The 24,476-nt window shown below is 44.3% G+C and overlaps 1 protein-coding gene across 1 annotated transcript in view; it reads left to right on the forward strand.

Annotated features, from left to right (window-relative positions):
* Window positions 1–24,476, forward strand: part of LOC115126720 (serine/arginine repetitive matrix protein 4-like) — a 149,742-nt gene that overhangs the window by 93,881 nt on the left and 31,385 nt on the right. The window contains exons 2-5 of the mRNA XM_065026821.1: window positions 2,576–2,722; window positions 14,396–14,488; window positions 15,678–15,770; window positions 17,960–18,037. Of these exons, the coding sequence (XP_064882893.1) occupies window positions 2,576–2,722; window positions 14,396–14,488; window positions 15,678–15,770; window positions 17,960–18,037 (411 nt within the window). The remainder of the gene's footprint in view (window positions 1–2,575; window positions 2,723–14,395; window positions 14,489–15,677; window positions 15,771–17,959; window positions 18,038–24,476) is intronic.

Genomic DNA, 24,476 nt, shown 5'->3' on the forward strand with positions numbered 1-24,476 from the left:
ACAATGCGTTCGGGTAAGCAATTTTTAAACTCTTCCAACAAGATTAACTCCCGGAGAGAGTTGAAATCAGTTACCTTACTAGCAGCATGCCATTTATCAAACAGATTTCCCTTGTCTCTAGCAAATTCCACATAAGTCTTACTAGAAGACTTTCTATGAGACCTAAATCTCTGTCGGTATGCCTCAGGCACAAGCTCATAGGCACGAAGAACAGTAGCTTTGACCACTTCATAATTCAAACTGTCCTCCAGAGGTAGCGCTGACAAAACCTCTTGGGCTTTACCAGTTAATTTACACTGAAGTAATAGGCACCATACCTCTTCAGGCCATTTCAATGCTACGGCTATACGCTCAAATACACTAAAATAGGAGTCAACCTCTGACTCTCTGAACAAAGGTACTAAGGCAATCTGCCTACTAATGTCAAACGTGTTTGAGGACACAGTAGGTGAGGACGGCTCACAAACAGGCACAGTAGGACCGATGGCTAGCCTCGCTGTCTCTGCCTCCAGTTCCATCTGGCGCATTTTGAACTCCAACTGCCTTTGTTCTCTGTCTGCCTCAATTTTACACATCTCCAAATGCCGTTGTTCTCGTTCTTTTTCTGCCTCTATTTTATACATCTCCAACTGGAGAGTCTCGCCTAATTTGGGCTCTCTCTTCCACCTCCAGTTGGAACTGTGCTAAACGGACATCCCTCCTGGCATCACCATTTGACAGTGGGGAGAGTGGATCAAAACGGGACAATGTGGCTGGTGTTTTAGCCTCTCCCTCATTATCAGACACCAATGGGCTCACAGGAGCAGCAACATCCCCTACAGGGGTAGTAGGCTCAGGCAGCGGTAACACAAGCACCTGCTCTTCCAACAATACATTTAATACTAGCTGTTTAACCTCCGCCTTAACTAAACTCTGCGGAATCGATACTGAATAATGGTCAGCCAAGGTCATTAAATCAACTCTACGACATTTGTCAAAAACCTCCCACGAAGGGTTATCCAAAAAGGATTTCAAATCAAAAGTAGTCATTTTACACTACTTCACAAGTGCCAAAGAAAATAGCAAACACTAATGCTACTTCAGCTATGACGCTCAACACTGAACTATACCACTACAACAATCTACATGAGCGGCATGGGTGTCAGTTATGACAGATCCCGGACGAGCCCCCACTTATGTTACGAATCCCTTTTGGCCCGACAGTCTAGGGGGGATGGTAATGAGACCCGTAACATAACTCATGCAAATTATTATGGTGACAAAGTAAAAGTGTGCACGAAATAACCACGACAACAGAAATCTACCGTCAAACTCTAGGTTTATTTATAAACACACGGTAATGGGGGGAGCAGGAAAAGGGGCTGAGCTGGACCCAAGGAAAGAAACAATAAGTATTCAAAAACACCCCTAAGCTAGACTAGCCTACTTTAACAACAGCTAACTAACTAACCAAAAATACAGTTGGTGGTCCGCCCAGTTCTAACTAGTGTATTTAACAAAGTTCACCTACGGGTAGTGTATGCCCATGGGCGACTTGTCTTGGTTTCCCCTTTTCCCACCAGCAAACAAACACAAACACCATAACCAAAAACAATACTCACAGGTGATGACAAAGTGCTATGGAGGTGCTTAAACAAAAGAGAGGTTAAGACAAAAAGCGAGAGTGAAACACAGAGACCTACAGACATGGCATTTACAGAGAGATTGAGCTAGAGATTGCTCCAGAGCAAACAAATGATGGGGTTTTTAAACCATGGGGAAGGAACTGTGATAGGGTAGGAAATAGGAGGAGGTGTGTCTTCTGATTGATGATTGATTGTTGACTGATTGGGGAGTGATGGTTTTCACCTGTGAGGGGAGAAGGAGAGAAAAGACACACACACAGGATACACACACACACAGGATAATTGTATCCGTAACACCACCATTATGCTTGAAGATATGGAATGTGGTCGTCAATAATGCGCTGTTTTGGATTTGCCCCAAACCAGCACTTTGTATTCAGAACAAACGTGAATTGCTTTGCCACACTTCCTTCATTTGAGTCTGTCAATTAGGTTAACATTCTAGAATAACTACAATGATGTTGATCCATCCTCAGAGGACATTCCTGCAGTCAGCATACCAATTGTACGCTCCCTCAAAACCTGAAACATCTGTGGCATTGCGTTGTGTGACAAAACTACACATTTTAGATTGGCCGTTCATTGCCCCCAGCACAAGGTGCACCTGTGTAATGATCATGCTGTTTAGCTTCTTGATATGCCGCACCTGTCAGGTGGATGGATTATCTTGGCAAAGAACAAATGCATCATCATGAATTGAATTGAAAATAATAATGGCAATGTTGCACAATCCAGGTGTGGAAAAGCTCTTAAAGATTTACCCAGAAAGACTCACAGCTGTAATCGCAGGGAAAGGTGCTTCTACAAAGTACTGACTCAGGGGTCTGAATACTTATCAAATTATATATATATCAAATATATATATATTTATATATATATATATAGAGAGAGAGAGAGAGAGAATATATGCAACTAAATCCATTTTTCTTCTTTTTTCTATCAATCCACAGTACTGAGACAACAACATGCCAGCCACTCAAGGCTGATGGGAGGAATGCCGAGGCAGCAGACACCAAGTTGGACACAACCACAGACAGAAATGGATGCATTAGAGACATGGGAAGACGCAAACACGGCAGCTATCATCGGACGCGGAGGTGAGTGCCTTTGACTAAATTTATTCACTATTTTTCAAATAGTGAAGGTGAGCAGTCTTTGCAGATAAGTGGGTTTGAGAATTTAACATTTGTTTTCTGGTTTCTTTTCTAACACAAAGTTACCCAGCTTTCTTTGGCACGACTGTTCGAACAGACCTAGCAGTTAAGAGCGTTGGGCCAGTAACCAACAATCTGCCGTTCTGCAATTGAGTAAGGCATTTAACCCTCTACAACTGCTCCCTAGGCGCTGATGACATGGGTTAACAGGTTAAGGCAGCCACCCCCTCATCTCGAATTCAGATGGGGCTGGGTTAAATGTGGGAGACGCACAATTGAATGCATTCAACTGAATTGTAACTGACTAGGTATCAAGATGGAGTCAACAGATATGGCAACTCTGCTTCTAGCTCCTAAGAAACTTTGCTGTATTTAGTTTTTTTGTGTGTTATTTCTTACATTATTAGCCCAGAAATGTTTTTGTGTTATTACATACAACCGGAAATAACTTTTGGATATCAGAGGGGGAATACGACCTTCCTGAATTGGATCCTTTGTTCGTACCCCCAATTAAACTTATTCCAGAGGCTGCTCCAAAACCCCGCCGGCGGTAAAGGGGTATTCGGAGTGGACTTCTAGTCGGACTCAGGAGGCGTGCACACCATCCACCACTCCAGTGTATACCATCCACCACTACAGTGTATTACTCGCTAATGTTCAGCCTCTGGATACTAAAGTGGACGAGCTCAGAGCGAGGATCTCCTACCAAAGAGACATCAGTTATTGTAACATACTGTTTCACGGAAACATGGCTCTCTCGGGATATACTGTCCCAGTCCATACAGCCAGCTGGGTTCATCGTGCAGACAAGAATAAACAACTCTTTAAGAAGAAAGGCGGGGGTGTATGTTTCATGATTAACGACTCATGGTGTGATTGTGATAACATACAGAAACTCAAGTCCTTTTGTTCACCCGACCTAGAATACCTCACGATAAAATGCTGACCGTATTACCTCACAAGATAATTCTCTTTGGTTAAAGTAACAACGGTGTATATTCCCCCTCAAGACGACGGGCCTTAAAGAACTACTACTATCTTGAAGCCGCATTCGGTGTAGCTGGTGATTTTAACAAAGCAAATCTGAGGAAAACGCTACCAACACATTAACTGTCGTACTGGAGCTGGAAAAACATTGGACCACTGCTACTCAACTTATCTAAATGTCTACAAGGCCCTCCCCCACCCTACCTTTAGCAAATCTGATCACCACTCCATTTTGCTCCACCCTTCCTATCAGGCAGAAACTCAAAACAGGAAGTACCTATGCTAAGGTCTATTCAACGCTGGTCTGACCAATGCGAATCCATGCTTCAAAATTGTTTTGATAAAGCAGACTGGGATATGTTCTGGGTCGTCTCTGAAAATAACATCAACGAATACACGGACATGGTGACTAAGTTCATCAGGAAATGTGTAGGAGATGTTGTACCCACTGTAACTATTAAAACCTACCCAAACCAGAAACGGTGGATAGATGGCAGCATTCATGCAAAAAAAAGTGAAAACACAAACCACCGCATTTAACCATAGCAAGGTGACTGGGAATATGGCCGATTGAAAACAGTGTAGTTATTCCCTCCATAGGCAATCAAACAGTGGAGGTCCTGTCAGGAAGTCCAGGATCCAGTTGCAGAGGGAGGTGTTTAGTCCCAGGATCCTTAGCTTGGTGATGAGCTTTGAGGGTACTTTGGTGTTGAACACTGAGCTGTAGTCAATGAACACCATCCTCACATAGGTGCTCCTATTGTCCAGGTGGGAAAGGGCAGTGTGGAGTGCAATAGAGATTGCATCATCTGTGGATCTGTTTGGGCGGTATGCAAATTGGAGTGGGTCTAGTGTTTCTGGGATAATGGTGTTGATGTGAGCCATTACCAGCCTTTCATGGCTACGGACATGAGTGCTACGGGTCTGTAGTCATTTAGGCAGGTTGCCTTTGTGTTCTTGGACACAGGGACTATGGTGGTCTGCTTGAAGCATGTTGGTATTACAGACTCTATCAGGGACATGTTGAAAATGTCAGTGAAGACACCTGCCAGTTGGCCAGCACATGTCCGGAGCACACGTCCTGGTAGTCCGTCTGGCCCCGCAGACTTGTGTATGTTGACGTGTTTAAAGGTCTTACTCACGTCGGCTACGGAGAGCGTGATCACACAGTCATCCGGAGCAGCTGATGCTCTCATGCATGCCTCAGTGTTGCTTGCCTCGAAGCGAGCATAGAAGTGATTTAGCTCATCTGGTAAGCTCGTGTCACTGTGCAGCTCGCGGCTGTGCTTCCCTTTGTAGTCTGTAATAGTTTGCAAGCCCTGCCACATCCGACAAGCGTCGGAGCCGGTGTAGTATGATTCAATCTTAGCCCTGTATTGACGCTTTGCCTGTTTGATGGTTCGTCGCAGGGCATAGCGGGATTTCTTATAAGCTTCCGGGTTAGAGTCCCGCACCTTGAAAGCGGCAGCTCTACCCTTTACCTCAGTGCGAATGTTGCCTGTAATCCATGGCTTCTGGTTGGGGTATGTACGTACAGTCACTGTGGGGACGAAGTCCTCAATGCACTTATTGATAAAGCCAGTGACTGATGTGGTGTACTCCTCAATGTCATCGGAAAAATCCCAGAACATGTTCCAGTCTGTGATAGCAAAGCAGTCCTGTAGTTTAATATCTGCTTCATCTGATCATTTCTTTATAGACTGAGTCTGGTGCTTCCTCTTTCAATTTTTGCCTGTAAGCAGGAATAAGGAGGATAGAGTTGTGGTCGGATTTACAATATAGAGGGCGAGAGAGAGCTTTGTATGCGTCTCTGTGTGTGGAGTACAGGTGATCAAGAATTTTTTCCCTCTGGTTGCACATTTAACATGTTGATAGAGATTTGCTAGAACTGATTTAAGTTTCCCTGCATTAAAGAATCCGGCCACTAGGAGCGGCGCCTCTGCGTGAGTGGTTTCCTGTTTGCTTATTTCCTTATACAGCTGACTGAGTGCGGTCTTAGTGCCAGCATCTGTCTGTGGTGGTAAATAAACAGCCACGAAAAGTATAGCTGAGAACTCTCTAGGCAAGTAGTGTGGCCTGCAGTTTATCACAATATACTCTGCTTCAGGCGAGCAAAATCTAAAGACTTCCTTAGATTTCATGCACCAGCTGTTGTTTACAAATATGCACAGACCCCCGTCTTACCGGAGTGTGCTGTTCTATCCTGCCGGTGCAGCGTGTATCCCGCTAGCTGAATATCCATGTTGTCATTCAGCCACGATTCCATGAAGCACAGGATATTACAGTTTTTGATGTCCCGTTGGTAGGATATTCGTGATCGTACCTCGTCTAGTTTATTGTCCAATGATTGCACGTTGGCCAGTAATATTGACGGTAACGGCAGCTTTCCTAGTTGCCTTCTGCGCGTCCGGACGAGGCATCCGGCTCTTCATACTCTGCGTCTTTTCCTTTTGCGAATAATTGGCATGTCTGCCCTCGTGTGAGTCCTGCTTGTTGTTGTTGAAGAAATCTACGTCTAATCCGAGGTGAGTGATCACTGTCCTGATATCCAGAAGCTCTTTGTCTAATCTGAGGTGAGTGATCACTGTCCTGATATCCAGAAGCTCTTTGTCTAATCCGAGGTGAGTGATCACTGTCCTGATATCCAGAAGATCTTTGTCTAATCCGAGGTGAGTGATCACTGTCCTGATATCCAGAAGCTCTTTTCTTCCGTAAGATACGGTTGCAGAAACATTACGTACAAAATCATTTTCAAATATCGTGAAAAAAAACACATAATGGCACCATCTCCTCCGATGGTGAAACATGGGACTAACACTTTACATACATCATATTTTTATTCAGTATATATACTGTATTCTAGACACGGCACATCATATAGAACTTATTTCCTTTTGGGCGGGGGGGTTATGTGTGTATTTTTTTTATCGCTATGTATTACAGCACTGTTGGAGCTAGAAACACAAGCATTTCGCTTCACCTGCAATAACATCTGCAAATCTGTGTACGCAACTGTCACGATCATCATAATAACTGGACCAAAGTGCAGCGTGATCTTGGTTCCACATCTTTATTGCTATGTGGACCTCAAAGCAAAACAATAAACGAACAAAACGAAACGTGAAGCTACTAATATGCTCACAGACTATACATAGTCAAGATCCCACAAAGTACAAAGGGGTAATGGCTGCCGAAATATGATCCCCAATCAGAGACAACGATAAACAGCTGCCTCTGATTGGGAACCATACCAGGCCAACGTAGATGTAAAAATCACCTAGATAAACCACCCTAGTCACTGTCACGCCCCAACCAACATAGAGAATAAACAGCTCTCTATGGTCAGGGCGTGACAGCAACCAATAAACTTTCATTTTATTTTATTGTATTTGATTAGCAGAGAGAGAGGAGAGCAGGGGAGAGAGAGGAGAGAGGAGAGCAGGGGAGAGAGAGGAGAGGAGGAGGAGAGAGGAGAGGAGGAGAGAAGAGAGCAGAGGAAAGGAGAGAGGAGATCAGGGGGGAGAGAGAGAGGAGTGTCAGGGGGAGAGTGAGGAGGGCAGGGGAGAGAGAAGAGACCAGGAGAGAGGAAGAGGGGAGCAGGGGAGAGAGAGGAGAGCAGGGGAGAGAGAGGAGAGCAGGGGAGAGAGAGAGCAGTATCAGGGGGAGAGTGGGGAGGGTAGGGGAGAGAGGAGGAAGCAGGAGAGAGGAACAGGGGAGCAGGGGAGAGAGAGGAGAGCATGGGAGAGAGAGGAGAGCAAGGGAGAGAGAGCAGGAGAGCAGTGTCAGGGGAGAGTGGGGAGAGGGGAGAGCAAGGGAGAGGAGAGGAACAGGGGAGCAGGGGAGAGAGAGAGCATGGGAGAGGGGAGAGCAAGGGGAGGGTAGGGGAGGGAGCAGGAGAGAGGAACAGGGGAGCAGGGGAGAGAGAGGAGAGCATGGGAGAGAGAGGAGAGCAGGGGAGAGCAAATGAGCAACATGAAACAGTCTCTGATGTTTTTCTGATGATTATTATAACATATTTTACACATGATAAGAATCTGGATAAAATCAATTATTCATGGTGGAGAACTTTTAATTTCTTAGAAGTAAAAGAAAAAGTGTTTTGATTAATGACTAAGGCCAGTAGTTTTTTGGGGGGCAGGTCACATAGTGAGGAAAAACTCCTATGCCCATCCTTGCCTGATTCTGTTTTGAGTGTTTTCATTGGACAACCAGGGAATGCTATTGGGAAGGAAGCAGTAAACCTGCAGGGTGGTAGGTAGTCTATCGGCTAAAAGTGTTGGGCAAAATAACTGAAAGGTTGCTGGTTTGAAACCCAGAGACAACGTGTTGAAAAATCTGCCAATGTGACCTTGAGCAAGCCACTTAACCTTGTCCTATCTCTCTGCACCACTAGCTGACAGCTTGAAGTAATGGCCTCCATCAGAGGTCTGTTTATCATGGCTGTTCCCTGAAGGTCAGAGAGCTAAGGAGAGAGGACAGGAGCTAAAACCAAACCGCTCATTGAAAGATAGAGGGCTATGATGGCGAAACCACTGACATCAACCGACTCACCTCAGATTCATCTCTCGTGACAGTCGATGGAAATTGTCTCTGACTGCGGTCGTTTCTGTAGATGTCTAGCTAATGTTGTACATATAGCTAGCTACCTTTTTGATTAGCTGTCTTCAAGGACAAGGTTACTACAGTTGGAGCAAATACGACAAATCTCTATGACTGTTTCATCCATCTTTATTTTATTCAATCTCCATATCATGCTTTATTGCCTAACCAGAAATTACTCTTAACTACAGATCTAGGATTAGATTACCAGACACCAATCCTAACCTTTAATATGTACTGTACAGTCAAAAACGAGATTTTCCTGAAAAAAAAAAATAATAATAATAAAAATAAAAAATAAACATATTTCCAGACTATGAGGTTGAAATAACACTGAAATGGTGAAAATGAGGATAATACCCTTTTAGCGTAAGAACAGAAACACCTGGAGTTTCAGCCTGTTCAGGTGGGATGGACTTTTTGACCCACACGATTTTTTAATTTTAAATTTGTATTTCAACCTTATTTTACCAGGTAACACATTGTCATTTATAGCAACGACCTGGGGAATAGCTACAGGGGAGAGGAGGGGGATGACTGAGCCATTTGAAAACTGGGGATGATTTAGGTGACTGTGATGGTATGAGGGCCAGATTGGGAATTTAGCCAGGATACCAGGGTTACCACCCCTACTCTAACGATAAGTGCCATAGGATCTTTAGTGACCACAGAAAGTCAGGACACCCGTTTAACGTCCCATCCGAATGACGGCATGACATCACAACCTGATTATTCCAACCAATGACCAGTCATATTTTATTTGCATATGTACCCTCCTACTGTGAAGGGGTAAGCGGGGTAGGCTCTAGAGTCTACAATCCTATCCGCCAATCAGGGCTGTGTATGTAAATATATGTACATTTGTATCAACATGCCCATACGATCAGACTGAGCATTTCAATGGCAAACGGAGGCTCAGGGAAACAAATGATAACAAATCTATATTTTGAAGAAAAACCTTGCCCTGCCTGTGTGCACTGAGAACCTGTTGCATAACAGCATGAGGCTTAGAGCCACTCAGACACTGTTAGAGACTACGTGTGGTTACAGTTTTCAGGGACCATGCTAATTTGTAAATCAACAGTGTTTTACCTGCTCTGTATTGACGGCTCTGATTACACATTTGAAATGTTTGACATCTATATGCACAAAGTGTTCTGCCAGCAAACAAATGTAGACAATAGCTGCATTCACTAGCATAAGTGCATGTTTATGTTTGTGTGGGCAGGCGGGCATGTACTGTATGCATACTGTGTGTGTGTGTGTGTGTGTGTGTGTGTGTGTGTGTGTGTGTGTGTGTGTGTGTGTGTGTGTGTGTGTGTGTGTGTGTGTGTGTGTGTGTGTGTGTGTGTGTGTGTGTGTGTGTGTGTGTATGACAAACCTGTGACTGCACCTCAACCACCAGTGATATAAACACACAGTGAGTCCAACCCAATTGATCTCCTCCATGACACACTCTCCACTTTTTCATAGAACACTCATTTAATACCTCATTATAGAAACCAATGCCAAGCTGTCCAAATGAATCACAGAAAAAACACCCTTTCTTGCACATCTCTCTGTTCCTTTCTCACTCTCTTTGTCTCACTTACTCCCTCTCTTCCTCACTCCCACCAGTCTGTTGGTGCTTCAAAGGGCCTCGTCGCCACGACGCATCAGCCATTTGCAGAGAGAAAATTAAGTGGACATTTCATCAGCGTTCATCTTGAGAGACAGATGGGCTTCGACAAGAGTTATATCTTTATATTGACAAATTAACATGCTACGGGTGGAAAGGCAATGTCTGGGAGGGGCGGACACTACATGAATGAAACAACCCCCCCCAAAAAAAGTGACTGCCCTTGACCAGCATAAAAACATCCTGTGGCATTAGCATGGAAAAGCCCCCGCGATATGCAACTTTTCAAGGAAGTTAGGAACCAATATACACAGGCAGTTAGGAAAGCAAAGGCTAGCTTCAAACAGAAATTTGCATCTTGTAGCACAAACTCCCAAAAGTTATTGGACACTGCTCACTGCCACTGCTCACTGCCCACTGCTCACTGCTCACTGCTCACTGCTCACTGCCCACTGCCCACTGCCCACTGCCCACTGCTCACTGCTCACTGCCCACTGCCCACTGCCCACTGCCCACTGCCCACTGCTCACTGCTCACTGCCCACTGCTCACTGCCCACTGCCCACTGCCCACTGCCCACTGCTCACTGCCCACTGCTCACTGCCCACTGCCCACTGCCCACTGCCCACTGCTCACTGCCCACTGCTCACTGCCCACTGCTCACTGCCCACTGCCCACTGCCCACTGCCCACTGCTCACTGCCCACTGCCCACTGCCCACTGCCCACTGGACTGAGGCAAGGAAACGTTGTCACCACCGATAAATCTATGATAATTGAGAATTTCAATAAGCATTTTTCTACGGCTGCCCATGCTTTCCACCTGGCTACCCCTACCCTGGTCAACAGCTCTGCACCCCCCACAGCAACTTGCTCAAGCCTCCCCATTTCTCCTTCACCCAAATCCAGATAGCTGATGTTCTGAAAGGGTTGCAAAATCTGTACAAATCAGCTGGACTAGACAATCTGGACCCTCTCTTTCTAAAATTATCCACCGCAATTGTTGCAACCCCTATTACTAGCCTGTTCAACCACTCTTTCGTATCGTCTGAGACCCCTAAAGTTTGGAAATCTGCCCCGGTCATCCCCCTCCTCAAAGGGGGAGACACTCTAGACCCAAACTTTTACAGACCTATATCTATCCTAACCTGCCATTCTAAGGTCTTCGAAAAGCCAAGTTAACAAACAGATCACCGACCATTTTTAATCCCACCGTACCTTCTCCACTAGCTGGTCATAGGTACACCTCAGCCACGCTCAAGGTCCTAAACAATATCATAACCACCATTGATAAAAGACAAGACTGTGCAGCCGTCTTCATCGACCTGGCCAAGGCTTTCGACTCTGTCAATCACCACATTCTTAACGGCAGACTCAATAGCCTTGGCTTCTCAAATGACTGCCTCGCCTGGTTCACCAACTACTTCTCAGACAGAGTTTAGTGTGTCAAATCGGAGGGCTTGTTGTCCGGACCTCTGGCAGTCTTTATAGGGGTGCCACAGGGTTCAATTCTTGGGCAGACTCTTTTCTCTGTCTACATCAATGATGTCGGTCTTGCTGCTGGTGATTCTCTGATCCACCTCTACGCAGACGACACCATTCTGTATACTTCTGGCCCTTCTTTGGACACTGTGTTAACTAACCTCCAGACAATCTTCAATGCCATACAACACTCTGTCCGTGGCCTCCAACTGCTCTTAAATGCAAGTAAAACTAAATGCATGCTATTCAATCGATCACTGCCCGCACCTGCCCGCCCGTCCAGCATCACTACTCTGGACAGTTCTGACTTAGAATATGTGGACAACTACAAATACCTAGGTGTCTGGTTAGACTGTAAACTCTCCTTCCAGACTCACATTAAGCATCTCCAATCCAAAATTAAATCTAGAATCGGCTTTCTATTTTGAAACAAAGCATCCTTCACTCATACTGCCAAACATACCCTCGTAGAACTGACCATCCTACCGATCCTTGACTTCGGCGATGTCATTTACAAAATAGCCTCCAACACTCTACTCAGCAAATTGGATGTCGTCTATCACAGTGCCATCCGTTTTGTCACCAAAGCCCCATATACTACCCATCACTGCGACCTGTATGCTCTCGTTGGCTGGCCCTCGCTCCATATTCGTCACCAAACCCACTGGCTCTAAGTCATCTATAAGTCTTTGCTAGGTAAAGTCCCACCTTATCTCAGCTCACTGGTCACCATAGCAGCACCCACCCGTAGCACACGTTCCAGCAGGTGTATTTCACTGGTCATCCCCAAAGCCAACTCCTCATATGGCCGCCTTTCCTTCCAGTTCTCTGCTGCCAATGACTGGAACGAATTGCAAAGATCACTGAAGCTGGAGTCTTATATCTCCCTCGCTAACTTGAAACATCATCTGTCAGAGCAGCTTACCGATCACTGCACGTGTACACAGCCCATCTGTAAATAGTCCACCCAACTACCTCATTCCCATATTGTCATTTAGTTTTTGCTCCTTTGCACCCCAGTATCTCTGCTTGTACATTCATATTCTGCACATCTATCACTCCAGTGTTGAATTGCTAAATTGTAATTATTTCACCACTATGGCCTATTTATTGCCTTACCTCCCTAATCTTACTACATTTGCACACACTGTATGTATACTTTTCTATTGCGTTATTAACTGTAGGTGTGTTTATCCCATGTGTAACTCTGTGTTGTTTGTGTCACACTGCATTGCTTTATCTTGGCCAGGTCGCATTTGTAAATGAGAACTTGTTCTAAACTTGCCTACCTGGTTAAATAACGGAGAAATTAAAAAATGAATTAAAATAAAGAGCACCTTGCCATAAGGTCTAAGCAGTAATGTAAATTCATCATGGCTACATTTCCACTACTCCCTGATCTAATTGCTGTGAAGTTAGCTGAGGGCCCTGGCTGTTGTGAAGCTGTAATAGCCCGTTCGCTGCCTTTTCGATGATGTGCAACTGTTCTTGACTGCTGATGCTCGTCAGTTGCCAACAACTTGACTTTGAGCCAATCAGAGAGCACGATCCCCCATGTCGGAAGAGCCCCAAAAAATAAAATTGGATATAAGAGGGCATTTTCTCCGTACATCCATACATGAACCATTACATGTAATTTGCATTGTAGGCTATGGGATGGTAGCTAGCTAAGTGCACAGACGCAATGCACACAACACTAAATACTTCCTCCAAGATAGCTACCCACTTTAGCTAGTATAGACATTATAATTCAATCACAATGGATGAGCTAGTTTTCATGAAACAGCTCCTGTGTTGGCTGCTGCGTTTGTGCAGTGTCTTAGCTGTCTACCTAGCTATGTTGTGCTAGCTAGAAAATATGCTAATGTTAGCTAGCTAGCTAAACATTTGGCTATGGGCTGGCACTGGCAGTATAGGATTATGGAGAGTGAAATAAATTGTAGTTATCTAGCTGTGGCCATCTGGCTAGTAACAACAAGGGCTTTGTATGAAATAGATACAGGGCAGATAGCTTGGAATCTAGACCACAAGCAATACGCATGGATATGCATTGCAAAACAACGCTATTGCCATCTGCTGGTTTGGATGTACTCTGCTGCCTGTGACTGGAACGATTTGCAAAAATCGCTGAAGTTGGAGACTTTTATCTCCCTCACCAACTTCAAACATCTGCTATCTGAGCAGCTAACCGATCGCTGCAGCTGTACATAATCTATTGGTAAACAGCCCACCCATTTTCACCTACCTCATCCCCACAGTTTTTATTTATTTACTTTTCTGCTCTTTTGCACACCAATATCTCTACCTGTACATGATCATCTGATCATTTATCACTCCAGTGTTAATCTGCAATATTGTAATTATTCGCCTACCTCCTCATGCCTTTTGCACACATTGTATATAGACTCCCCCTTTTTTTCCATGTGTAACTCTGTGTTGTCTGTTCACACTGCTATGCTTTATCTTGGCCAGGTCGCAGTTGCAAATGAGAACTTGTTCTCAACTAGCCTACCTGGTTAAATAAAGGTGAAAAAAAAAAAAAAAAAAAACAAGGTTGAGTGTCTGATGACTTCAAGGTCTTTGCTGTGTGAACACAAAAGAGTTTGACTGCCGACACCGTTCAGTGGTGCTAAGTACTCTCGACAGGCAAACTTATTGGTGTCTGAGCTTTAAGCGAACATGTATCCTACATTTTTGTCAGTTGGTCACGTTGGAACTATTTTCTTGGGGAGACAGTAAATTATTAAAATTACTTTATTTTTATAGTCATTCCTGTGTGGCCCCAAATATAGTTGATCAGAAATGCTGTTAGCATACAGAGTCCCTGTATACAGGTGTCCTGCAGGAGTCTCATACAGTACTGCAGAAACCTTAGTCTCCCTGAGGAGAACACATCGGTAACCCTGTCCATCCCTGTCTCTCTCCTGTTGCAGTGTGTTGTTTGATGACGATCTTTCCCCTCGGCCCCACGCTTCCAAGGGGAAGAAGAAGAGGAGGAAATTGGAGAGAAAGAGGAGGAGGGAAAGGTCAGTTCATAAATTAAACCAGCACTCTTTTGGCCTAGTGAAACCAGCACTATGGTGGCCTAGTGAAACCAGCACAATGATGGCCTATTGAAACCAGCACTATGATGGCCTAGTGAAACCAGCACTCTGGTGGCCTAGTGAAACCAGCACTATGGTGGCCTAGTGAAACCAGCACTATGGTGGCCTAGTGAAACCATCACTCTGGTGGCCTAGTGAAACCAGCACTATGGTGGCCTAGTGAAACCAGCACTATGGTGGCCTAGTGAAACCAGCACTATGGTGGCCTAGTGAAACAATCACTCTGGTGGCCTAGTGAAACAATCACTCTGGTGGCCTAGTGAAACCAGCACTATGGTGGCCTATTGAAACCAGCACTATGGTGGCCTAGTGAAACCATCACTCTGGTGACCTAGTGAAACCAGCACTATGGTGGCCTAGTGAAACCAGCACTATGATGGCCTAGTGAAACCAGCACTATGGTGGCCTAGTGAAACCAGCAATCTGGTGGCCTAGTGAAACCAGCACTATGATGGCCTATTGAAACCAGCACTATGATGGCCTAGTGAAACCAGCACTATGGTGGCCTAGTGAAACCAGCACTATGGTGGCCTAGTGAAACCAGTACTATGGTGGCCTAGTGAAACCAGCACTATGGTGGCCTAGTGAAACCAGTACTATGGTAGCCTAGTGAAACCAGCACTATGATGGCCTAGTGAAACCAGCACTATGATGGCTTAGTGAAACCAGCACTATGGTGTCCTAGTGAAACCAGCACTATGATGGCTTAGTGAAACCAGCACTATGGTGGCCTAGTGAAACCAGCACTATGGTGGCCTAGTGAAACCAGCACTATGGTGGCCTAGTGAAACCAGCACTATGGTGGCCTAGTGAAACCAGCACTATGGTGGCCTAGTGAAACCAGCACTATGGTGGCCTAGTGAAACCAGCACTATGGTTACCGGTGTGATGGCTCTATTTGTAGACATGTTCTAACTGTTCTCTGAGCAAACTGACATTTTAGAGACGCACACAGAGAGAGAGGGATATTATCAGCTTTGATAGAAGAGTGCTTTTAGATAATGGTGTGTGTGTGTGTGTGTGTGTGTGTGTGTGTGTGTGTGTGTGTGTGTGTGTGTGTGTGTGTGTGCGTGTGTGGTCATAATGTTTTTTTTTTTGGTTTCTGTCATAGGTCTCCGTACTACAGTCTGTCTCCGGTGAGGAAGAAGAAAAAGAAGAAGAGCTCTAAGAAAAGCAAGAGCTCTAAGAAAAGCAAACGCCACAGGTAGCTGCTTCCTGTTTCATGTCATAATGTGAAACTCCACAGGTACCTACTTCCTGTATCATATCATTCTGTCAAATGCAACAGGTAGCTACTTCCTGTATCCTGTCTTCAAAGGGGGAGACACACTAGACCCAAACTGTAACAGACCTATATCCATCCTGCCCTGCCTTTCTAAAGTATTCGAAAGCCAATTAAACAAACAGATTACCGACCATTTCAAATCCCACCGTACCTTCTCCGCTGTGCAATCCGGTTTCCGAGCTGGTCATGGGTGCACCACAGCCACGCTCAAGGTCCTAACTGATATCATAACCGCCATCGATAAAAGACAATACTGTGCGGCCGTTTTCATCGACCTGGCCAAGGCTTTCGACTCTGTCAATCACCGTATTCTTATCAGCAGACTCAATAGCCTTGGTTTCTCAAATGGTTACCTCGCCTGGATCACCAACTACTTCTCAGACAGAGTTCAGTGTGTCAAATCGGAGGGCCTGTTGTCCGGACCTCTGGCAGTCTCAATGCCACAGGGTTCAATTCTTGGGCTGACTCTTTTCTGTATATATCAATGATGTCTCTCTTGCTGCTGATGATTCTCTGATCCACCTCTATGCAGATGACACCATTCTGTAAACATCTGGCACTTCTTTGGGCACTGTGTTAATAAACCTCCAAATGAGCTTCAGCGCTATACAACACTTGTTCCATGGCCACCAACTGCCTTTAAATGCAAGTAAAACTAAATGCATGCTCCTCAACCGACCGTTGCTCGCACCTGCCTGCCCGACTAACATCACTACTCTGGACAGTTCTGACTTAGAATATGTGGACAACTACAAACACCTAGGTATCTGGTTAGACTGTAAACTCTCCTTCCAGATTCACATTAAGCATCTCCAATCCAAAATTAAATCTAGAATTGGCTTCCTATTTTGCAACAAAGCCTCCTTCACTCATGCTGCCAAACATACCCTCGTTGAACTGACTATCCTATCGATCCTTGACTTCGGCGATGTCATTTACAAAATAGCCTCCAACACTCTACTCAGCAAATTGGATGTAGTATATCAGAGTGCCATTCATTTCGTCACCAAAGCCCCATATACTACCCACCACTGCAACCTGTATGCTCTTGTTGGTTGGCCCTCGCTCCATATTCGTCGCCAAACCCACTGGCTCCAGGTCATCTATAAGCCTCTGCTAGGTAAAGCCTCACCTTATCTCATCTGGTCATCTGGTCATCATAGCAACACCCACCCGTAACACACGTTCCAGCAGGTATATTTCACTGGTCATCCCCAAAGCCAACTCCTCATATGGCCGCCTTTCCATCCAGTTGTCTGCTGCCAATGACTGGAACGAATTGCAAAATTCACTGAAGCTGGAGACTTATATCTCCCTCACTAACTTTAAGCATCAGCTGTCAGAGCAGCTTACCGATCATTACACCTGTACATAGCCCATCTGTAAATAGACCATCCAACTACCTCATCCCCATAATATTATGTTTTTCTCTTTGCACCCCAGTATCTCTACTTTCACCTCATCATTTGTACATATATCACTCCAGTGTTAATGCTAAAATGTAATTATTTCACCACTATGGCCTAGTTATTGCCTTACCTCCCTAATCTTACTACATTTGCACACACTGTATACAGATTTTTCTATTGTGTTATCGACTTTACGTTTGTTTATCCCATGTGTAACTCTGTGTTGTTGTTTGTGTCGCACTGCTTTGCTTTATCTTGGCCAGGTCGCATTTGTAAATTATAACTTGTTCTCAACTGGCCTACCTGCTTAAATAAAGGTGAAATTAAAAAATAAATAAAAAATAATGTCAAACGTCACTGGTAGCTACTTGCTGTATCATGTCATAATGTCAAATTCCACAGGTAGCTACTTCCTACATCGTAATGTCGTTGTTGATCAGTATTGAAATGGGTTACTTTGACGATAAATGTATTTCACCAGAAGACACCCTATGGGTCTGCCACGCAAGATTACTTTGGCAATAACAAAAACCTATATTATAGACTTTATATTATACTCCAACAGATCTACAACATCACTAATGATGTCGGAGGACAGTGGCTGAGTTAGTTTTAATAGCAGGCCTCTCCCTCAAATAAATGGAAAAGAACTAGTGGAAGTGTCAGCAACAACAATAAGTGATTATTTTTATTTTCCAGGTACACCTCTAAAAAGACAAAGCACAGCTCTTCTAGTTTGAAACATAAGAGGAAGGATGATCGAAAGCACAAGAAAAGGTTGGTCAATGTGATTTCTCATCAATTCAGGAACATATATCTTTCCATCACAGTACATTTTCCACAGCCCGATCTCTCTTCTAGCCATCCTTTTCCCTCTCCTGCTATTATAAACCAGTGGCTCCCAGGAACATATATCTTTCCATCACAGTACATTTTCCACAGCCCGATCTCTCTTCTAGCCATCCTTTTCCCTCTCCTGCTATTATAAACTAGTGGCTCCCAGGAACATATATCTTTCCATCACAGTACATTTTCCACAGCCCGATCTCTCTTCTAGCCATCCTTTTCCCTCTCCTGCTATTATAAACCAGTGGCTCCCAGGAACATATATCTTTCCATCACAGTACATTTTCCACAGCCCGATCTCTCTTCTAGCCATCCGTTTCCCTCTCCTGCTATTATAAACCAGTGGTTCCCAAGCGGGGGATACAAGGACCCATGGGGGTTCTTGGCCTATTCACAGGGCATACGTCAGAAGACTGCATTTTACCTTAGGCCTACTGGTAAAATGCACATGACGGGGTACTTCAGGGGTACTCATTAAGAGCAAAATTCCGTTGGTGGTACATTACCCGAAAAAGGTTGGGAAACACTGTAGTAAAGCCATCCTTCTGCTACGACCAGAAGCTGTGAGGAAAGATAAACATGATCCTTTAAAGCAGAGGAGCACAATTGGCGGAAGGTTCTATCTGGACCTCGACACATTTGTCATGAATAATTGTTAAATTAAATACTGATGAAGCAACCCTTTTTTTCCCAATGTACACATACTGTGCTGGCTCACCGCAGCTGGGAAGGTCCCAGACAGCGCCCCATACTACTGTGTGTTGTCCAATCATGTGCGTTATTTAAATCACTTCATGAAACTCAGCCAATCAAAGCGAATGTTTACAATGCATGTTAGTAGACTGATGTTGTTAGAGAGAGAGAGACAGCAAGAGAAGCAAAAACGGAAGCGAAAGGAGAAATTATAGAATGCTATGCACAAAAATGAGGAAAGTCGATACAGAAAATGTAGCTTTCAAAGAGGAGTGGACAGACAAATATGCCTTTATCCTTCCCGCAGCGAGTGTTAAACCACTCTGCCTGATATGTTCAGAGACCGTGGCTCTAATAAAAAGTGCCAACGTGAAGTGCCACTACGAGACGAAGCACAGATCTTTTGAGCAAACATATCCACAGCAGTCTGACGTTAGGACGGGCAAAATAAACTCAAAGCCCAGTGTGATCGGTCCACCAGAGTCCTCTCCCATGCTTTCACTGCTCAACAACGTGCAAACGAATGTTCCCAAAATAACAGCTTTGATTTTGGGTCAACAGCAGAAGCCATTTACTGACGGGGGAGTGGTGATGGAGTGTAACGAATGCTGTTGAAACATTACTTGACGGTAAACAAAGAGACGAGCTGTGTGAAAAGATCAAGCAAATCCCAATGTCACGTACAACAGCAGCAAGAAAGAGTGAAATACTAACAGAGGATGTATTAACACAGCGTGATGGAGCTATTCGGAGAGCACCATGCAGAGCATTATGCTGTTGATGAATCTACTGATGTGAGTGATAATGCTCAGCTTACCACACAGAGAAGAAGGAATTCTGTGAAGACCTGTTAGGTGCAACACCACTCGAGACACATACAAGAGGAAAGGACATAGACATGGTCACAAAGGAGATGATGAGAAAGAGGGGGATATATCTAAAACATGTGGTCCCTATCACCTCAGACGGGGCCCCTGCCATGACAGGAAGAGAGAGAGAGGAGCTGTGGCACGGTTGAAAGAGGACAACCCTGATCTCACAGCTTACCACTGCATCATTCATCAGTCTGTCCTGTGCGCCAATCTGTCAGAAGAGTATGCTGAAGTGATGAATATAATGATGAAACTCATCAACTTTCTCAGGGAATCCTCATCTCATCAACATCGCCTGCTGAGAGAATTCCTGAAAGAAGTTGAGGCAAATGCAAATGACCTACTGCTGCACAACAACGTAAGATGGCTCAGTGAAGGCAGGGTGTTGGAACGCTTTTGGTCCATAAATGGAAATAACAGATTTCCTTGTACAGTTCAAGAGCCAGAAGGCGACACAGTTTTCACTTTTGGTTACACCTTAATGAGCTCCAAATGAAACTACAAGGAAAGAACAACTCCGTTTGTGATTTTGGTAGACATCACACCTTAGTGAGCTCCAAATGAAACTACAAGGAAAGAACAACTCCGTTTGTGATTTTGGTAGACATCACACCTTAATGAGCTCCAAATGAAACTACAGGGAAAGAACAACTCTGTTTGTGATTTTGGTAGACATCACACCTTAATGAGCTCCAAATGAAACTACAGGGAAAGAACAACTCCGTTTGTGATTTTGGTAGACATCACACCTTAATGAGCTCCAAATGAAACTACAGGGAAAGAACAACTCCGTTTGTGATTTTGGTAGACATCACACCTTAATGAGCTCCAAATGAATCTACAGGGAAAGAACAACTCCGTTTGTGATTTTGGTAGACATCACACCTTAATGAGCTCCAAATGAAACTACAGGGAAAGAACAACTCCGTTTGTGATTTGATGACATCTGTCCACTCCTTCCAGAGGAAACTGGAAGTGTTCAAGGAAGATCTTCAAGGAGACTGAGCACACTTCACAAAAGTGCAGGATCAGATTCAGGGTGAGAGAGATGTTTCTCCTCATGTTGACTTCATAGATACTCTGACTGGAAACTTCAGAAATCGCTTTGACAGCTTCAGCCTTGGACAGCAGCCCCTTCTTCTAATTGAGAATCCATTCCTCATAACAGATGTCAGGGGATTTTCAAAGGAGGTGACTCAGACCTTCATGTGGGCATTTTCTGGATATCTACAGATGGAACTGATTGATCTGCAAGCAAATGTTGCACTTTCAACTAACTGCACTTTCTGGCTGCAGGCTGTGTCTGAGAATGTTTTCCCTGGTCTAACCAGAAATAGCACTACACACCTTGACCATGTTTGGCTCCACATACAGTTGTTAGTCTTCTGTCTCTACTATGAACATCATTAACAATAAGTACCTTTCCAGACTCACCAATGAGTCTAGGATGGTGGATTCCAAGATGCCGTAGCAGTCTGACGTATTTGTCATTCGTCTTGTCGTGTCCCATGTATATATATATATTTATAGATTTTTTTCGCATATCTTTTATATTTTTCTAAACCCTTACTTCAAAATACTCTCCTGCAACCCGCCTCACCCAATGTGGTGTGGACCTGCTTTTTCTCTAAAGTATTTTTCTCTGCCTCTATTACTGGAATCTCTCCAACATAAACTAGCCAGCTAACGGTCATCAGCTGACCTCTAGCTCGGAAAGCTCTCGCCAGTTTGTACAACGCGATTCAACCAGAGCATACCGGACCTATTTTTCTCTCCATATCCCCGGATTCCTATCGCAAGCTCTGAACCTTTTCACCCTCCTACCTTCGCAGCTAACTTCCCCTGAATGCTAGCTGTCTAGAGCACAACGGCCCATTGGCCTACGAGGCCCATCGAATACATTCAGAAGCCACTAGCAGTCAGCTATTCTTTGCTAGCGGTCATCAGCTACCTTTATCCCGGACAACTCTCGCCAGTCTGTACAGCACGACTCAAACCAGAGCTAGTCAGAATTATTCTTCTCCATATCTTCGGATTCCTACCACAATCTCTGAACAACCCGGCCATCCTACAATCTAAGCTTGATGCCCTCAATCTCACACAACTTATCAATGAACCTACCAGATATAACCCCAAATCCGTAAACACAGGCACCCTCATAGATATCATCCTAACTAACTCACCCTCCAAATACACCTCTGCTGTTTTCAACCAAGATCTCAGCGATCACTGCCTCATTTCCTGCATCCGTAATGAGTCTGCGAGCAGGCCTTTCTAATCGACCTGGCCCGGGTATCCTGGAAGGATATTGACCTCATCCCATCAGTAGAGGATGCCTGGTCATTCTTTAAAAGTGCCTTCCTCACCATCTTAAATAGGCATTCCACATTCAAAAAATGTAGAACCAGGAATAGATATAGCCCTTGGTTCACTCCAGAACTGTCTGCCCTTGACCAGCACAAAAACATCCTGTGGCGTTCTGCATTAGCATCGAATAGCCCCCGTGATATGCAACTTTTCAGGGAAGTTAGGAACCAATATACACAGGCAGTTAGGAAAGCTAAGGCTAGCTTTTTTAAACAGAAATTTGCATCCTGCAGTACAAACTCAAAAGAGTTCTGGGACACTGTAAAGTCCATGGAGAATAAGAGCACCTATTCCCAGCTACCCACTGCTCTGAGGCTAGGAAACACTGTTACAACCGACAAATACACTATAATTGAGAATTTCAATAAGCATTTCTCTACGGCTGGCCATGCTTTCCACCTGGCTACCCCTACCCCGGTCAACTGCCCGGTACCCTCCACAGCAACCCGCCCAAGCCCCCACCATTTCTCCTTCACCCCTCTCCAGATAGCTGATGGTCTGAAAGTGCTGCAAAATCTGCACCATAGCAGCACCCACTCTTAGCACGCGCTCCAGCAGGTATATCTCACTGGTCACCCCCAAAGCCAATTCCTACCTTCGTCGCCTTTCCTTCCAGTTCTCTGCTGCCACTGACTGGAACGAACTGCAAAGATCACTGAAGCTGGAGATTCCCATCTCCCTCACTAGCTTTAAGAACCAGCTGTCAGAGCAGCTCACAGATCACTACACCTGTTCATAGCCCATCTATTTACCTCATCCCCAAACTGTATTTATTTATTTTGCTCCTTTTGCACCACAGTATCTCTACTTGCACATCCATCTTTTGCACATCTACCATTCCAGTGTTTAATTGCCATATTGTAATTACTTCTCCACCATGGTCTATTTATTGCCTTAACTCCCTTATTTGGCCTAATTTGCACTCACTGTATATAGACTTTGTTTTCTTTTTTCCACTGTATTATTGACTGTATGTTTTGTTCATTCCATGTGTAACTCTGTTGTTGTTTGTGTCGAACTGCTATGCTTTATCTTGGCCAGGTCGCAGTTGTAAATGAGAACTTGTTCTCAACTAGCCTACCTGGTTAAATAAAGGTGTTCTCAACTAGCCTACCTGGTTAAATAAAGGTGTTCTCAACTAGCCTACCTGGTTAAATAAAGGTTAAATAAAAAAAATAAAAAAATAAAAACTGAGCACTTACATACAGTTGAAGTCAGAAGTTTACATACACTTAGGTTGGAGTCATTAAAACATGTTTTTAAACCACAAATTTCTTGTTAACAAACTATAGTTTGGGCAAGTCGGTTAGGACATCTACTTTGTGCATGACACAAGTCGTTTTGTTTACAGACAGATTATTTCACTTATAATTCACTATTTCACAATTCCAGTGGGTCAGAAGTTTAAGTACACTAAGTTGACTGTGCCCATAAACAGCTTTGAATATTCCAGAAAACGATGTCATGGCTTTCGAAGCTTCTGATATGCTAATTGACATAATTTGAGTCAATTGGAGGTGTACCTGTGGATTTTTTTCAAGGCCTACCTTCAAACTCAGTGCCTCTTTGCTTGACATCATGGGAAAATCAAAAGAAATCAGCCAAGGCCTAAGAAACAAAATTCAGACCTCCACAAGTCTGGTTCATCCTTGGGAGCAATTTTCAAATGCCTGAAGGTACCACGTTCCTCTGTACAAACAATAGTATGCAAGTATAAACACCATGGGACCACGCAGCCGTCATACCTCTCAGGAAGGAGACGCGTTCTGTCTCCTAGAGATGAACGTACTTGGCGCGAAAAGTGAAAATCAATCCCAGAACAACAGCAAAGGATCTTGTGAAGATGCTGGAGGAAACAGGTACAAAAGTATCTATATCCACACCTGCAATGCAGGTGCTTCTAAAAGTGATATATAGGTGTAAGGTTATATATCACAGTCCACCTGACTGTGCTGCTGCTCCAGTTTCAACTGTTCTGCCTTATTATTATTCGACCATACTGGTCATTTATGAACATTTGAACATCTTGGCCATGTTCTGTTATAATCTCTACCCGGCACAGCCAGAAGAGGACTGGCCACCCCACATAGCCTGGTTCCTCTCTAGGTTCCTTCCTAGGTTTTGGCCTTTCTAGGGAGTTTTTCCTAGCCACCGTGCTTTTACACCTGCATTGCTTGTTGTTTGGGGTTTTAGGCTGGGTTTCTGTACAGCACTTTGATACATCGGATGATGTATGATGCTATATAAATAAATTTGATTTGATTTGAGTTCAACAAGTCCTATATCAACATAACCTGAAAGGCCGCTCAGCAAGGAAGAAGCCATTGCTCCAAAACCGCCATTAAAAAAGCAAGACTACGGTTTGCAACTGCACATGGGGACAAAGATCGTATTTTTTTGGAGAAATGTCCTCTAGTCTGATGAAACAAAAATAGAAC

This window comes from Oncorhynchus nerka, linkage group LG13, assembly GCF_034236695.1.
Source record: "Oncorhynchus nerka isolate Pitt River linkage group LG13, Oner_Uvic_2.0, whole genome shotgun sequence".
Taxonomy (NCBI): Eukaryota; Metazoa; Chordata; class Actinopteri; order Salmoniformes; family Salmonidae; genus Oncorhynchus; species Oncorhynchus nerka.